Raw genomic sequence first — 18,305 nt, 5'->3', positions numbered from 1 at the left:
TGGATAACGGAACGGACCAAGGAATTTTAGAAGGAAATCACCCTGTGCTTTATAGATTACAGCAAAGCCTTTGATTGTGTAGATCATGAAAAACTATGGAATGCTTTAAAAGAAATGGGGGTGCCACAGCACCTGATGCGCCACCTATACCCTGCACAAGAGGCTACTGCAAGGACAGAATATGGAAAAACCTATTGGTTCCCCATTGGAAAGGGTGTGAGACAGGGGTTTATTTTATCACCCTACTTGTTTAATCTATACGTAGAACATATCATATGGAAAGCGGGATTGGACCAAGATGAAGGAGGTGTGAAAATTGGAGGGAGAAATATCAATAATTTAAGATATGCAGACGATACCATACTACTAGCAGAAACCAGTAATGATTTGAAACGAATGCTGATGAAAGTTAAAGAGGAAAGCACAAAAGCAATACTACAGCTGAACATCAAAAAGACTAAAGTAATGACAGCAGAAGATTTATGTAACTTTAAAGTTGACAATGACGACATTGAACTCAAGGACTATCAATACCTGGGCATAGTCATTAACCAAAATGGAGACAATAGTCAAGAAATCAGAAGAAAGCTAGGACTGGGGAGGGCAGCTGTGAGAGAACTAGGAAAGGTGATGTATCACTGAACACCAAAGTCAGGATCATTCAGATCATGGTATTCCCAATCTCTATGTATGGATGTGAAAGTTGGACAGTGAAAAAAGCGGGTACGAGAAAAATCAACGCATTTGAAATGTGGTGTTGGAGGAGAGCTTTGCGCATACCATGGACTGCAAAAAAGACCAATAATTGGGTGTTAGAACAAATTAGATGAGAACTGTCACTAGAAGCTAAAATGATGAAACTGAGGTGATCATACTTTGGACACATAATGAGAAGACATGATTCACTACAAAAGACAATAATGCTGAGAAAAACAGAAGGGAGTAGAAAAGAGACATTTGGTCTTACCGTGAAATCGGTCTTCTCTGTGCATGTCAAAGATGATATCAGATGGGTAACTAGCTCCACCTAGTGGTTGAAGGCAAAAGAGTACTGCTGACGTTTTACTGTAGCTCCGTCCCTGGTCTGCGCCTGCTCCGTGCTCAGTTTCCAATAACAAGCCCACAAAATCAGGCCAATAGACGCTACAAACAAGACAACAGTACTCATACACTCTCTGCTCCAGGGCTAACCGTGCTTATAAAGGCAGCCCAGCACTCATAGGGAGTGGCCCTGATATCATGCACAGAGAAGACCGATTTCACGGTAAGACCAAATGTCTCTTCTCCTGTGCATGGAAAGATGATATCAGATGGGACATACCAAAGCTGACCCATGTAGGGTGGGAATACTGCTGGGCTGTGGTCACGAATGATCCTTGAGGACGTGCTGTAGCACCCTCCTCCCAAAGGATGCCTCCGATGAAGCATAGGAGTCTATTTTATAATGCTTAATGAACGTATTGGGAGTGGACCATGTGGCTGCTCTACAAATCTCCGCTAGAGGGGCATTACGGGAAAAGGCCGCTGATGTGGCCGCTGCTCTGGTAGAGTGAGCTACTACTCCGGTAGGGTGAGCTAATCTTAGAGAGGCATAAGCTAATGATATGCATGCCTTAATCCACCTGGCTAGTGTGGACGTGGACACCTTATTCCCTAGGGAGGTAGGGTGGAAAGAGACAAACAAATTATCTGTTTTCCGAATTGGCTTTGTCTTGGAAATATAAACTTTAAGCGCTCTTCGCACATCAAGAGAGTGCCAGGCTTTCTCTAAAGGGTGGACAGGATTCGGACAAAAGGACGGCAATACCAGCTCTTGCTGGCAATGGAAAGTAGACAACACTTTGGGACGGAAGGAAGGAACAGTACGTAGAACTACTCTATCCTTATGAAACATACAAAAATTTTTATGGACGGATAGGGCATTCAACTCAGACACTCTACGGGCCGAAGTGATGGCCACGAGAAACAAGACTTTAAAGGAAAGAAGACGGAGGGAAACCTGACTCACCAGAGGTTCAAATGGAGGTCTTTGAAGGGCTGATAAAACTTTATGTAAATCCCAAGTTGGGTAGCGGTGCACCGTAGGTGGTGCTGTTACCGTCGCACCCCTGAGGAAACGTTTGACGAAAGGGTAAGATCCGATTGGATTATCCAGAGATCTGGAGAGGATTGCCAACAAGGCCGAAACTTGGCGCTTCAGGGTATTTGGTCTGAGGCCCAAAGATAATCCGTCTTGTAGACAAGACAAGATCTGGTTGACCCCCGCCTTCCGAGGAAGAATTCCTTTCTTCTGTGACCAGGATGAGAATGCCTTCCATGTGCTCTCATAAATTCTGAGTGTGGAAGGGCGTCTAGAAGCCATCATAGTTTCCAACACTTGGGGAGAGATGCCTTTTTTCAAGAGTCTCCTCCGTTCAAGTTCCATACATGAAGCGCCCACCACTCTGGAGCCGGGTGGCGGAGCTGTCCCTGAGAGAGTAGGTCCCTTCGTACTGGAATCTGCCATGGTGGTTCCACCGACAGGTCGAGAAGGGCTGGAAACCAAGGTCTCCGTGGCCACCATGGAGCCACTAATAGGAGTGCCGATCTCTCGGACTGAAGCTTTTTGATCACCCTGGGAATAACTGGAATCGGAGGAAGGGCATACAGTCTGCCCGGAGGCCACCGGGAAGTTAAGGCATCCGTCCCTTCCGCGCCTGGTGTCACATACCGGGAGAAGAATCTCTTCACCTGTCGATTGTGCCTGGTGGCAAAGAGGTCCACATGAATGTGGCCAAAACGTTTCACTATCTGATGAAAAGCCTCTGGGTGAAGAGTCCATTCCCCTTGAAGTAGCTTTTCCCGACTGAGCCAGTCCGCTTGGCTGTTGTCCTCTCCCTTGAGATATTCTGCCGCTATCGAGTCGACATTGTTCTCTGCCCACTGGAAGAGGAGAAAGACCTCCTTCTGAAGAAGGAGGGAGCGTGTGCCCCCCTGACGGTTCAAATAAGATTTGGCCGACATGTTGTCTGTTCTGACCAGCACCGCTCCCAACTGTCTGGAGGTCGCGAAGTGCCTGAGGGCCAGACGAACTGCACGCAGTACGAGGAAATTGATCGGCAGAGTGGACTCCAGCGGAGACCATGTGCCTTGAACCACCTGCCTGTCGCATATGGCTCCCCAACCTGATAAGCTGGCATCTGATGTTATCAGGGTGTGTGGTGGATCCTGGAAGGGAACGCCTCTCATTAGATTGAATTCGTGGGTCCACCAAAACAGTGACTGTCGAACCTGTGGTGACAGAGTTATCCTGCGGTGATGTCTGGACGCTATGTTGGATTGAAAGGGCAGAAGTGCCCACTGAAGTGTGCGGAAGTGATGACGTGCCCAAGGCGTCGTCTGGAATGTGGACACCATCAAGCCGAGAAGCGTTGCCAATTTCATCAGGTCCGGCGAGGGGGATGATAGGATATCCAATGTTACTTGTCGAATCTTGCTGACTCTGTCTTGGGACAAAGTGAGGAGGCCATGTAGAGAGTCTATAGTCGCTCCCAAATGTGTAATGCGGTTGGACGGAAAGAGATGGCTTTTGGCCTCGTTGATCAGGAAGCCATGGTCCTTTAGACAGGCCAGGGTGACATGGAGGTCTTCCCATGCCTTGTGCAATGATGGTGAGCGAATCAGAAAGTCGTCCAGATAAGGAAATATATGAATCCCCAGAGTCCTGAGGTGTGCCACCAGGACAACCACGACCTTTGTGAATACCCTGGGTGCAGACGACAGGCCAAAGGGCATGGCCTTGAATTGATAATGTTCTTGTCCCACCGCGAAGCGGAGGTACCTTCTGTGATGGGGAAAGATTGGTATGTGTAGGTATGCCTCCTTCAGGTCGATAGAGGAGAGGAAGTCCCCTATCCTCAGCGCTTCCTTGATTGAAAGCAAGGTGTCCATACGAAACTTGCGGTATTTTATGAAGCGGTTTAGACTCTTGAGGTCTAACACAGGCCTGGACGAACCGTCTTTTTTCCCGACGGTGAAGAACAGAGAGTAACTTCCCAGGAACCTCTCTCCTGGAGGAACTTTCTCGATGGCTGCTATGTGCAGAAGATGGGAAACTGACCGCAAAACTTTGTCTCTCTTGTGTGGATTCGTTGATAGAGGGGATGGAATGAATCTCGCCGGAGGGGTGGAAGAAAATTCCAGGCGAAGGCCGTATCAAAGAGTGTGTAGGACCCACCGATCGGAGAACAAGTCCTTCCATCGGTGAGTAAACTGTTGGAGACGGCCACCCACCGGCAAGGCGGAGGCGTCAGAACTGACCTCTGTTTCCACGTGACTGGGATGTAAATCCATAGCGACCCGAAAGGTGTTGTTGGGACTTAAGCTGGCTGCGCTGTCTGTTCCAGAAGGGACGGCTGGAGCGGGCGTCCTTCTGTCTTCCAAAGGAACGTGAGCCCCGAAAGGAGTGCGACGGGAAATATGGATGGAATGACTGACGAAAGGCTCTGCCATCATCCCTTTTCCTGGTGGATGGCATGGACTTTTTCTTTTCCTTAGTTTCCAAGACATGCGCGAGGGCGGTGTCCCCGAATAATTTGCCTCCCACATAGGGTTCCGAGGCAAGGTTCGAGCGAGCTACGGGGTCTGCTTCCCAGTGACGAAGCCAAAGGGTTCTTCTCGTGAAGACCCCTGCCGTCAGTGACCTTGCTGCGAACTGCATAGCATCCATGGACGCGTCTGCCATGAAGGTAACCGCCCGAGAGACCTTCAGCAGAGATTTGCGCACTCGGGTTGGATCTTGCTGTGGGTCATCCAGCAGGTCCTCCAACCAGAGAAGGGAAGCTCAAGCAAACACCGAGGAGGCTGCTGCTGCCCTGATGGAAAGCGCACTAGCCTCGTGAACTCTTCTAAGCCCCTGGTCCATCTTACGCTCAGTGGCATCCTTGAGGTGAGCATCTGAGTCTTTCAGGTTCAAAGATGGGTTCAGGAGATTGACTATAGGCACATCTATGAGCGGGACCTTCAACTGATCCATGAGCGGTTGTTCTAGTGTATAATACTTGTTGGCGATGGAAACTGACTTTTTGAATTGTAAAGGAAAGTCGAATTCTGATTTGAGCACCTTCAGAAGAAGAGAAGGAAGCTTCAACACTCTCGACCTAGGTTTTGGATCCGGACATACTGCTGACACTCTCGAGGTGGATGGAGTAGGAGGATCCTCTGTAGAGGTGAGGGTAAGGGCTTCCATCGCCTTGCACAGCAGAGGAAGAAAATGAGCCTCTTGAAATATCCTGGTAGATAGAATCTCCTCAGATTCCGACTCCCCACTCCATTCCTCCTCATCCAAGACAATCAATTCATTTTCTGCGTCCATAGGCTCCTGGTCAGGGAGCTGTAGATGTCTGCCTTGAGATGCCGCATGGGGATCTGGAGATAAGCGGTCAGGAGGAGGGCGAAGATCTGTCCTCGAGTGATCTGTAAGTGGATACCTCGAGGGGTGGGGGCCTGAAGTATTTTGAGAAGACAAGTCCCTGGCTAGATCCAATAAGAGAGCCTCTCTAAGCTGCTCCTTAAGCTGTTGAATTGAATGCGCTGACAGATGTAACTGAACAGGGCAAGCCTGAGTATGAGAAGAGTAGAGCCTATGCCCTTCAGCAGATTGAACCTGTTGAACAGGGATTGGTTCATCCAAAAACCCAGCAAATGCGTCAGGAGAGGAGGTAGTAGAAAAAATAGCATCTAAGGGAGGCTGGAGCTGGCTGCCTTCATCATCAGAGAGGGGTTCCAGGTCTCTCTGGTCCCTTGTATGGTGTACAGAAGCTTGACTATCTCTACAAGTTCGCTTATGTGGGGCAGATATCCTGCCTTCTGTAGTCACTCTGCCCGCCAGAATCTGAGCCTCAGCCACCTCGTGCCTGACGGTAGAGGGGCGGGCTGCCGCTACTTCAGAATGATCCCCCGAGGAATGAGACTGCTCCAATCCCAGGGTGGGAAGGGGCTCTGATACTGCGCCTGTTGATGCCATGTGGGGAGGCAGCTTTAACCCCTTTGAGAGGTGTTTCATTTTGTGCGTGGCTTTCCCCATCGCGGGCACACACTGCGGGACTTATAGGGTTAATAAATGCTGCTAGTAAACGACCAGGCAAAGCTTGCAATTTAACAGCGGCCGGCGTCTTCCCCTCTATTGCTTCTGCGCGTCTACCTCCTCTCCCGCTACAGAGCGGGTAAAAACGAAAGCCGCTCGCAAACAGCGAGAAATAACTGGGTGTAAGCCTGGGTATCGAGCCCTGGGAAGGCTGCTGCCAAGGTTGAAAACCGCCGACACTGCAGCCTGGTGAACGAGGAGGAACGTCAGCGAAATTAGTTAAAGAGGGAGTCTGAATAGGTCGACGGCTGCCAGAGCCGCGGGGAGGGACTGGCTGTTCCTTGCCACGGGGGAAGGTCAGAAGGAAAGAGACAGAAGGAACCCCTTTGTTTGTTTGTTTAAACTATTACAGAAGGAATAAGAAAACTTGGAGGGAAAGAACAAGAACGAACTCACACAGAAGATCCAAACAACAAAAACGCTACAAGCCTGAATCACGGAGTCAGAGAGAATCCAACCACTTTTCTGTGAGGCAAAAGAGAAACTGAGCACGGAGCAGGCGCAGACCAGGGACGGAGCTACAGTAAAACGTCAGCAGTACTCTTTTGCCTTCAACCACTAGGTGGAGCTAGTTACCCATCTGATATCATCTTTCCATGCACAGGAGAAAGAGGAAGGCCAAACAAGAGATGAATTGATTCCATAAAGGAAGCCACAGACCTGAACTTACAAGATCCAAACAGGGTGGTTCACAACAGATGCTCTTGGAGGTCACTGATTCATAGGATCACCATAAGTCGTAGTCGACTTGAAGGCACATAACAACAACATTGCTGGAGGAAATAATCAGACCTTTGCAGAAAACTAAACCCATAATAGTTGTTTACAAATGTTTATTGGAATGTGGTAAATTGGATATTCATGATCTTAAAGATAAATGGAATAGAGAGTAGTGTTCCATACAGCTCAATCAATGGAAAATTGATTTAGCATCTATATGTAGTGTTTCTTTAGACTGAAACTTGAGATTGATTCAACAACAACAACAACAAAGTTGTTTCCGGTATGACTCCACCATGCCTTCATGGGAAGAAACTGTCTTGCACAGAGAGATGTTAGTGATGTAACATTGAAAATGCCATTTGAGGCATGTGATGTGATGTCTTCTTTCTGGTCTGAAATTATTGTTTCTATTAACTTTGTCTTGGAGGAATAGACATTTATAGACATTTACACACTCTGAAATTGGATCTCTGTGGGGTTAGAACTAACTGACAACAAAAGCAGATTCTGTGAGCACTTATGGTAGTTGAGCCTTATACTACAAGGCTGGAAGGTCAGTCTGAAGATTTCACTGTCCTTTCTACATTTGAACACATGGCTTATAATTGTCAATCTCATTTAGAAACGTATTTGGACATATGGACAACCTATCTTTTTTTCTTTTTCTTTCTTTTTGTCATAATTGCAACTCAAAATTCTAAATGAGAGGTAATATGAAACAAAGACAATTTTTTAAAACTAACACATAAACAGGAATGAATATTGTTTTGCAGATTTGTAGTTACAGATTTTTTTTATAAAAATACTTACTTCAGACAAATTGCTTCTTTGAGTGATGTTTCCTAGAGTGTCTCCGCTTGTTTCAAGGAGCCCTGAGGGATTTGTGATGGTGCTCCCAAGTTGGTTGTTTGATATTAAAGACCGGCTTCTTTGCATGCTAATGACTCCTTCCTTGTTTCGTTGGTTGCTAGGGGAAATAGGTCTTTGTAACAAAGCATTTGGGGTTACAGACCTGTTCGATGGAGCTGGCAGCAAAGAAGACCTGTTGGTCTGTGTACTGGGAGATTGAGGCCTACTGTTTGTGACATTTGAGACCTGCAGTCTATTGTTAATGGATAATGGTGGTGATTTGTTTCTTTGAAGTTGGAGCTGAATATCCTTCTCAGTCAGACTTGGCACTTGAGGTCCTGAATCCTGGCTTGGTGAAACTTTAAAATTTCCTTGGTGATCTAGTGTAACTATATTTGTTTGTTGGCTGCTGGTATTCCGTGATAGTCTTCCTTCTTCCCACAATGCTAGGTCCTTTGCAATGTCTGTGAACAGACACAAAAATAAAGCAATATAGTAAGGTGGGCAGGGGAGGAGGGAAACCAAGGACACATATCTCTGTATTTTACTCATCATCATGAATACTGTATATGTTCATTCTAACTGGAGGAGATAGTTTTTTATTGCTCTAGAAGTAGAAAACAGATTCCTATGAGTGAGGGACTTAGCTTCTGGCAAATTACCTTCTTGGAGCCATTTCTCTCAGTCATTTTTGATCTAGAGAAATCTCTAAAAGTGAACGTCATATTTAATGCATCTAAGGAATCTGGAATGTAGTAAGATTCCAATGCAGTTCATGCTGTCACAATCCACTTTTCCTGAACATGATGGGTTGCAATATCAGCCTTTCTCAACCTTTTGGTCCCCAGATGTTGCTGGACTACAGTCCCCATAATTCCTGACCATTGGCCACGTTGAATGGGGCTGATGGAAGTCGCAGTCCAGCAACATCTGGGGATCCAAAGGTTGGGAAAGGCTGCACTAGAGCATACATAAAATTACCAACCTGAATCTGACACATCAGTGTATCTCTATAGAAACTTTTTTGATGAGGGGAAGTGTCAGTTGGCCCCACCCTGACCCAGAGCTGGAGTCAAGGGGCATCTGCCAAGGGCTCACACCCTAGCAAGGAATCCACTGAGAAGAGCTGCTGCTCCTGCTGCAGTGAGGAATTAGACTCACTGAGGGGGAGGGGCCCAGAGAGGGCAACTTGCCAAGGACCCACAAAAATCTAGAGCTGACACTGCCCTGACATGTGCACAATGGACCACAAGTGAAGGGCTTTTATATATCTGTATCCTTCCTCATGATCAGGAATCCTAGATGTGCAGAGTTCCAATGCACATGCAGAAGCCCATTCTTACCTTTGGTTCAACATACAGCAGTTGGAGGCACCAGCCAGCTGGCACAAATCTACTCTCCTCCACACATTTGTTCTACGGGTGTAAGAGCTGATTGTGAAAAGGTTCTCAATATTACTATTACCTTTCCTGCCTGTCCTTCACCATAAGGTTCCAGAGCGGGTTACAGAAATTTAAACTACAATATTAAAAACAGTTTAAAACAAATTATAATCACAAGAACAGGGTGGGTCCTAAAATATATACATATCTTAAGTGTCAAAACGCCAGGGTAAAGCACACAGCAGAAACTAAATAATGATGCACCTCTGTGCAGAGGGAATTCTCAACTTAGGGGCTGCCAGAAAGAATGTTCTCTCCTGGGCCACCACCATCCCGAATTTCTGAGAACAGTGAAACTTCCAAGAGCCTCCCCTCTGTTGATCTTAACTGACTGGTACTGAGATAGAATGTACAAAGATGGTGCACCACTGATAGGTCTTAGCAGTGCTTTTTTGGTGATGGTTCTTCCAGTACAGAGTGCTGGCACCTCTTTTTGTGCTGACACCCACAGCACTTTTATCAAGGTATGAATACCAGCACCTCTCTCTCTCTCTCTCTCTCTCTCTCCATACAAACATACATACGGCACTGGGTCTTAGTGTGTTTTAACTGGAACAGTTGCCCACCTCATACTAAGGAGGTGAATGAGATAATGATTACAAAGCACATGAGAAATAAGACTTACCAAGCTATTTTTTAAAATAAGACTACATCCCCAGGTGCCTCTGCTACCAAACGTCACTCTTTGTGTACATATAAAAGCCCCATTTTTATCTTGATTGCAAGCACTGCATTTTTTTAAAAGATCTTAGAGGTACCTCATGGTTTAGCATCCAGCACCATTTAAAAAAGTTTTATCAGCAGCCATATTCCTATTATATTTATTCACAGCAGTGGTATATTTTTTATAATGTAATAATTTTATTATTAGTAAACGTGAATAAAACAGAAAGAAGCCTTTTTAAATAGTCCCTTTTATTTAGAAAATACAATTAAATTGTGATTTTTTTTTCTTGAAGAGGAATTTGTTCTTATCTTATAGCTTGGCTCACTTGCATGAGTAACAGGAACACAGAAAGCTGCCTTAAACTGTCAGAGCATTGGTTCATCTAGCTCAGTGTGTCTATACTGACTGGCAGTGGCTCTTAAGGATTTCAGGCAGAAGTCTCTCCCAGCCTTGCGTGGACAAGCTGAGGATTGAATCTGGAACCTTCTGCATGCAAAGCAGGTGCCCTGCCATTGAGCTATCAGCCTTTCCCTGGAACAGTCTGAAATTATTCATTTGTAAGCACATCTTGCAATGCAGTTGTTCTCTCCTTATGGAATGGATGCATCCTTGATTGAAAGAGCTGATACTTTGGGAAGTAACGAGAGGACAGCCATCCCAGAGGACTGGACCAGATGACCTTGTAGTCTCTTCCAATTCTATGATTTTTCATAAAAAGACATTTAAGGAGAATACCTGATTCTATATAAATTAATAGGGGTTATTGTCAATAGTGCAACAAGCATTACTTCCACTATCTGCTAAATATCTGTTATTTAGCAGTTATTTTTATCTGTGTATCTGTTATTATCTGCAAGACGTTCAAGAACTTAAAAACTGTTACTGTTGAAGAGCACAATGAACGCATACTTTTAGCAGATCTCAAAAGAACATAATCTTGGAGCAAGTCAACATTTTGTTATTGTAAAGTCCTATAATGGTAATCATTGGTTTAATGGGCTCCTTTGATTAATTTTATAAAGGAAGGAATAGGTATTTTTATTGTTGCTTTAATATTAAAATGATCTGCTCGGGAAAGTGATGTCATCAGTGAGTTATTTTCACTGTAATGATTTTTAAAAATGATTTTGCTTGCATTAAGCTCTTTTAAAAAAAAATGAATACACATCACTTCAGAATTTGGAGAATACCTGTTTAAATCATCTGGGTCAATAAATGACAATGTAAATGATGTAACTTAAACCAAATGTGGAATGAGTTCTCTTACAATTAAATTAACCTGTGTTTTTGCAAATGACTGGGTTCATTGACTTATCTACAGTGACTACAAAGGTATGTTGGAAAACTGATATATGATGTTTATGTTTCAATGAGAGTTTAATAAACATCATAATTTTGGCCTAAGATGTTATCTGGAAAACTGATTGGTTCTGCTGATAAGCAAAGCATATTAATCGTTTCTCCACAGCTAATTTAAAGATTTCCACTGCAAAACTGTTTGCATTTATTTAGCATAGAATATATATATTGATTTTGAACATCACCTTTTCCCAACTGAAAAAATCTATTTCAAAAGAGAACTGTGCCACCAAATATTCATCTTTTGACATATTTGGTGCATTATTTTAAGAAAGCTCTTAACAGTGACATTTGAATGGAAAGAAGTACAGGCATCAGAACATTAAATAGGACTATGAAAGGACTGTGTGGATAAAAAGTTGGGGAACTTGTGGGATGCTTCAAAATCACCCATAATGTGGCACCTGGTGATTTGAAGGGAAAAAATATCAGACACTTGTTTGGAAATCTTGCCACAGGAAAATATACAGTAAATGTGGCTACCAACTCTGGTTTCTATTGCTCAGCATTCATACTGAAAAGCTATGCAGTAACATTTGTGTGTCAGAAGGGAGTAGACAAATAACAATATGTACTTTGCCCTCCACTCCACGCACACAAATGCTTAGAGCTTCAAACACTGTGATGGGATAATACAACTTATTCATGGTCCCCAAATGAGTGTTCACTTGGAGAAGCTAGTGGGCAGTCTTCTTATTCACTGTGTCTCCCTGCCTCTCCAGCAAGACTGGTACATACATTGCCTTCAGTGGCTGCTGCCACATATCTGCTCCTAAGCCATTGCTGGTCAGGTGTGAATGACAGTGATCACCTGGGCAGAGCTGGCTGCATAGTTAATGCCACCAAAGGACACCAAGTGGCAAAAGAGCAGTTATGTCCCACCAGCTCTTACACTGGGTTTTGTGTGCTCAGGGAAGGCATGCTAGGCTTTGGTAACAATGTAATACATGAATTAATTTGCTGGATCACATCGGAACTCCGTCTCCAGTTGGGATCCTGGAAAGATCACAGACAGGGCAAAATAGTGATAACCAAGCTCAAGCATCTGACAATCATACATACAACCACTTCTGAAGAAAAAGATTGAAAGTTAGGTATGGTACGATATGCAATTTGTAGATTTTAAAACATTTTTGCCCAATGCAAGAAGCACATGCTTTGCATGCAGAAGATCTCAGGTTCAATCCCCAGCATCTCTAGGTAGAGCTGGAAAGAACTCCCCTGTGAAACCCTGAAGAACTGCTGCAAGTCAATGTAGACTAGTAATGAGTTCCGTTTCTGCAGTAATCTGATTTGCCTTTGGATTAATTATTATTTCTGATATTCTCTATCTTTGTGGAGAGAATGTTGAAGTAGCAACTCTCCATGCCTGGTTTCGGATTTGTTCTTCTTCTTTTCCGCTTCATGTTTTTAAAAATTCACTTTGAAATCATTGATAGTGTCATACTTTTATCAATCTACCTTCTATGTGAGCTCTTCAAATGTGTATTCCCTTTCACTGATGTCAATGAGGGTTGATTGTAAGTGACAGTCAGAAAGCAGCAGGGAGAATGAGCTGTTGACTGTAAGCAGCAGGGAAGACTGACTTGATTAACTGTCTTAATCTGTCTGCAGTGCACTTGAAAAAGAATGTAAACAGGCAATCATTACAGAGTTCAGAATAAAAATCAATACCATAATATCAATAATTCTCTGCAAAGCATATATATATATCAGAAGAAAAAGGAATCAGATAGTTAGCAACCACCAGGGGTCCACACTTAAAAATGAAACATAAAAAAAGGAGAGGATTCCATCCCTAGTGTGGACACAACTGAGCTAGATGGACTAATGGGCTGACGTGGTATAAGGCACCTTCTGGTGTTCCTATTCAAAGCTTCATATTTAGAACCAGAATGAATTCTTACTGTGTAAACTAAGGATGAGGAATTGGGATCAGTTTTGTCCTGGACACTGATAGCAAGAAGGCTTTTAATGAAAATAAATTAATAAGCATTCTGTAATGCTAAGGATAGAATAAGAAGATCCTACTTGCCCTGTTTATTGGACAATTAGTGTTTCATTCCTTTGTGGACCTAATCTTGTGATCCTTTCACAATGACTATTCTCCTTAAGCAATTGCTCCTTAAGCAATTACTGCAATTATTACACCAAGTGCCCAAGGGTCATTTTTCAGATTGTGGATATGTCAGATGGTTTCAGACGATAATATTTCTTTCAGATTTTGAGTTTTCAGGAGTCATTTGGGAAGATTTATGCAATTCTGTCTTAACAATAATAACAATCATTCACCAACATTGAATGTTACTGAGCTGTGGAAATAAATGTGTAAGGAAGTTGTCTAGATATATTTTGATTATGATATAGTCGAGCTTCAGTGTCTTAAAGTGATACTTTTGTCTACTCAAAGTATAACAGAAATGAAGATAAAAAACCACACCAAACTACTTCAGTTAACTCCTTTTGCCCTATTCTTCTTTAATCCACTAAAAACTGTTCTGAAATCTATTCTACAAGCAAATTCCAGGGTTTTGAGCCAGGTGCTTTTACCTACCAGCAAGGTGTTTTTCCATGGTTTGAAGTTCTTTCACAGCCAAGGAATCTTTTAATAGCTTCTGACTTGGAGAGTCTCCACTTTTGGAACCCATAATGTCTACATCCCAAGCTGCTTGACTCTAGTGTGATTAAAACAAGAAAGAATGCTAATATATTTTTGTGTACTTTCACATTTATAAAAAAGGCAGTTACAAAACCACAAATGGCACATTCTTTTAATTACATAATTAAGACAGTCTTGTATACCCTACCTGTGTGTATATATGGGTATGTATGTATATTGGCACAATCTATGGCAACATACTGGGCCAAAATCTGAAATGGTTTATACTTTGTGTGATCCCATTGACTTCAGTGAGAGTGCATTCAGTTTAAGTCAACATGAATCTGGCCTCAATATCTATTTAATCCATCACCTCTGGGGACAAAACAGCATTTCTAGTGCTGTTGTATCATTGCAAAAAAATACTCCTTTCAGATGGAACAAGTAATGACGCCTTTACTGTACTTTGGAAGGGTTGTTGGCAAGGAAAGCACTTTTGCGGTCATTTGGCTATCGAACACTGCAGTGTTCAGTATTACTTATATTTGTTGGAAGCTAGTCAACTGACTTTTAAAAGTTGCTTCATGAGAAACCATGAAGTAAATCTTGTAGTTTCTTTTTACATTCAAAGGAGATAACAAAAAACATATGAACAGATGTGGAAGAGTATGAAAACAATGAGCCTAATAGGCTAATTAAAATAAAAAATAGCTATCCATTGAAGCATTATTTTATTTATTTTTTATATTTATATTCTGTGCTTCCTCCAAAGGTCTTGGGAAAACATACATGGTATCCTGCCCATTTTATTCTACCTACCACCCTGTAAGGGAGTTGTGGCTAGCTCAAGGTCACCCAGTAAACTTCATGGTTGAGTGGAATTTAAACCTTGGTCTCCCGAGTCTTAATCTTAATAAATAAATAAATAAAATCTGACATTCTAATCACTGCACCATGGCGAAAATAATAAAAAACAATTCAATGATTACATTTTAAAACCTAAAATTAAACCTTAAAATTAAATATGTAAATGTAATTCACAGAACTTTTAATATATTTTCTGGGTTTTTGTTTTAAAAATGTATTCACAACAAATGAACATAATACCATGAAATTATATGCTTGCATAAACCATGATTTAAAAAAAAAAACTTTTATTTAGCCATAAACAGATAAACTGCTGTGAATAACATCTACACTGTGAAGCTCCATGTTAGGTACAGGAAAGAAAATCTGGCTGTATTTAAATATCACATCAATCAACTTTATAAAAGCTGTTGCTGATTATATCTACTGTATTTCCTTGCTAATGCAGAATACGGGATGAGAGTGTTCCAGCTGACTCTGCAAAATGTAATTCTATAACAGAATTGCTTTAACTTTGAAAAACTCTATTTTCATTCCCAAATTGAACATTCAATCCTCAAATTATTAAATTATGTAAATGGAACAGCTAAGAACACCCCTCATGCACAACACTGTATATTTCACAGTTAGATTCTTTACTAGACTATTGTGCCTGCAAAGACACATTGCTATAATAATTTCAGGTGTGTGACTATCCCCACTGACACCTGGTGAGGGAAAGACTTCCCTAAGGGGAGCATGGGTCCAGACACGTGCTGGAAAATGGTGCCATCTTTACTCCCTAGCCAAATTGGTCTGTACAGGAAAGAAGTAAGAAAATGGTTCCTGTCCAATATGTTCAACCTTTCGGCATCCAAACCAACAACCAGAAAGTACATTTTCTTTCTCAAGTGTTTTGTTAGCCATCGTGGCTCCTGAGGGGGGCAGTGGCATTGTCCTGGTGGTGCTGCATTTGCCTAGTGGCAGTGGCTCCTGAGTACAATCTAGTATGCAAATACAGTACAATCTAGCATGCAAAACTACCACAGAATGTGCCTCTTCTTGCTGTCATGCAAGAAACAGAAAGAAGCACAACTGGTGGGAGCCTGTGACTGAGAAAAAATCCAGAGGATTCTTGCAGATAGCCTCTCATTTCTGAAGCCTAAAATGCCTGTTAATGAGCTGACATTTTCAAATAACCTCAGCTGTGAATGTCAAGTATCCAGGAAAATCAGTGCCATTAAACTGAATTGCAACTATTCAAGCTCCTGCAGTGATGTACTAACACGAGTTTAGTTCAAACCAAAGCCTACTCATTTCAGGTTGGATGACAACACTGGGAGGCATGAGACTTGTAAAATTTTACTGAACAATCTACAGAAGCTACAACTAGTCTGTGTGATCCAAGTGGGCAAGGGAATCTAAGTTTGACCCTTTTCTGAGAGTGCTCCACCCCCGGGAGAGATATGGGAAACAGGAAGTACCCATAGAGGAACAGGGAATATTTTTCATTTTCTTTGGATTGGGCCCTAGCTGAAGACCCCTGCTCTGTGACCCAATGCTGCCACGGTTCACAACCTAGGAGCTCCCAGGCATCTCTGCCAGATACAGGAGAAGCGGACTTAAATAAGCCTGCCTGCCCTTCCTACCTTTGGAAAAGTGCATCAGTATGCATGCCCCCTGTGCTGCACGGGTATTATTTATTTATTTATTTATTAAACTTATATACCGCCCGACTAGCAATAGCTCTCTGGGCGGTTAACATAAAATACAATAAAATTACAGAATCTGATACAACAAGCATATAAAAACTACACAATCTAAAACCAAGTTACAAACATTTAACTAAGATTAAAATGCCTCAGAGAAGAGAAAGGTTTTAACCTGGCGCCGAAAAGATGATAGTGTCGGCGCCAAGCGTACCTCCTCGGGGAGACTGTTCCACAATTCGGGGGCCGCCACTGAAAAGGCCCTAGATCTCGTCACCACCCTCCGGGCCTCCCTATGCGTCGGGACCCGGAGGAGGGCCTTCGTAGTAGACCGTAGTGTACGAGCCGGTTCGTATCGAGAGAGGCGTTCCGACAGATATCGTGGTCCCGCGCCGTATAAGGCTTTATAGGTTAACACCAACACTTTGAACCTGGCCCGGAAGCGTATTGGAAGCCAGTGCAGGCGAGCCAGCACAGGTGTTATATGCTCAGACCGCTTAGTTCTTGTTAGCAGTCTGGCCCGCCGCATTTTGCACTAGCTGTAGCTTCCAAACCGTCTTCAAAGATAGCCCTACGTAAAGCGCGTTGCAGTATGCCAGCCATTACATACGATGGCGGTGGAAGCATCCCTAAGTGGGTGACACCCCCATTGCCATCTTGGGTGATGGCATGTGTGCACACTGATGCGGGAGGTAGGTGGGGTGTGGAGGCCTACTTAAGCTCTGTGCTGCCTGTATAGGGAGGGGATGTTGGGGTGTATGGTGCTGTGGGCCCAGGGCAGGCTAGTGCCCAAGGGCCTAGTCATGCCTGGTGCTAACCCTGCTTCCAGGAGCTGCATAACAGTAGTGGGGCAGAGCCAGAGGCACCCGGCCTAAAGTGGGATGGAGCAATGGATGTGCCTCTTCCTTTTGCACAGTAAGCTATATTCCACCCACACAAAACTCAAGAGATTTTTACACACACACTTCTCCATACAGACAAGAGGCATTTTTGCCTTTCAAGAGTACATTCCAGCCTGACAAAAGCACTCAAGAAAGGTTTGGAGCATGGCTAGTAAGAGGTGTGGGTTGGGAAGAGTCTCAAGAGCCAGACAGGGATGCCTAGAGAGCTGCATTCAGGCCCCTGGGCCTCAGGTTCCCACCCGTTACCTACTATAGCTGCAGCTGGCTCCACTACATCCTTGCACTTCCCAAGAGGACATAACCCACTCTTGAGGAAAGGCACAGCTCTAAGAAGCTCCAGACTGGATCCGCCTTGAAGAAATAGCACAAGCCTCGCCTCACAGCTGTCACATTGCTATGCTGTCACTAATAAACATAGAGCTAACAGTGTTAAGTCATGTCATGGGCTGAACAGAAGAATGGAGGAAGGGTCAGGACTTCTAGGTCAGCAAAATTAAAGTTTCCCTCTTTTGCAGAGTGAGGGGCGAGACAGGAGTAGAGGAATGGATGATCCCTCCTAGAGCTGTTTCAGAACCCAGCAGCAGTACTCACTAACTCAAGTTAGGAAACCAAGTGGTATACCAGCTAGCTCTTACTCAGTGAGAAGCATGAAGTGGCTACTCCCTACTAGACACCCATGAAGGAATGCCACTGGGAGGAAACACTCTGTCAAGGGAGGCATCTAACAGATACTGCTTTTTCCCTATTTTTATTTGTTGCCACCCTCTTCTGGATTAGTGAATGTGATTTTTTTTCTTATTGTTCCCCAGCATAAATTAAAGGACCCCCTTCCTGCAGAGCCTACACTTTGCACAAAGACTAAGCAAAAGCCTAACACTACCCCTTTATGGAGGAGCTCTGTAGAGTCCATTTCCAAAGAACTTTCCAGACTCCATTATTTGTGGCACCCTCATAGGGCATACTCAGAGGTTCTGGGACATGGTGCCCAACTACATACAGCCAAGTCAGTGATTAGTCAGTGATTACTAGAAGCCAACACGAATCTTATCTCGTATTTTGATTATGTAACCTCCCTGGTAGGCGGT

General features: G+C 43.6%; 1 protein-coding gene across 3 annotated transcripts in view; it reads right to left on the bottom strand.

Moving 5' to 3' along the window:
* The window catches only part of C1H8orf34 (chromosome 1 C8orf34 homolog), a 152,773-nt gene that overhangs the window by 17,667 nt on the left and 116,801 nt on the right, over positions 1–18,305 (bottom strand). For all 3 annotated transcript variants that reach the window (XM_061600761.1, XM_061600771.1, XM_061600779.1), the window contains exons 11-12: positions 13,719–13,839; positions 7,658–8,160 (exon numbers count right to left, since the gene is read on the bottom strand). In XM_061600761.1, the coding sequence (XP_061456745.1) occupies positions 7,658–8,160; positions 13,719–13,839 (624 nt within the window). The remainder of the gene's footprint in view (positions 1–7,657; positions 8,161–13,718; positions 13,840–18,305) is intronic.

Source organism: Rhineura floridana, chromosome 1, assembly GCF_030035675.1.
Source record: "Rhineura floridana isolate rRhiFlo1 chromosome 1, rRhiFlo1.hap2, whole genome shotgun sequence".
Lineage (NCBI taxonomy): Eukaryota > Metazoa > Chordata > Lepidosauria > Squamata > Rhineuridae > Rhineura > Rhineura floridana.
Note: the sequence above shows the minus strand (reverse complement) of the source record. Positions and strands in the feature narration are given on the sequence as shown.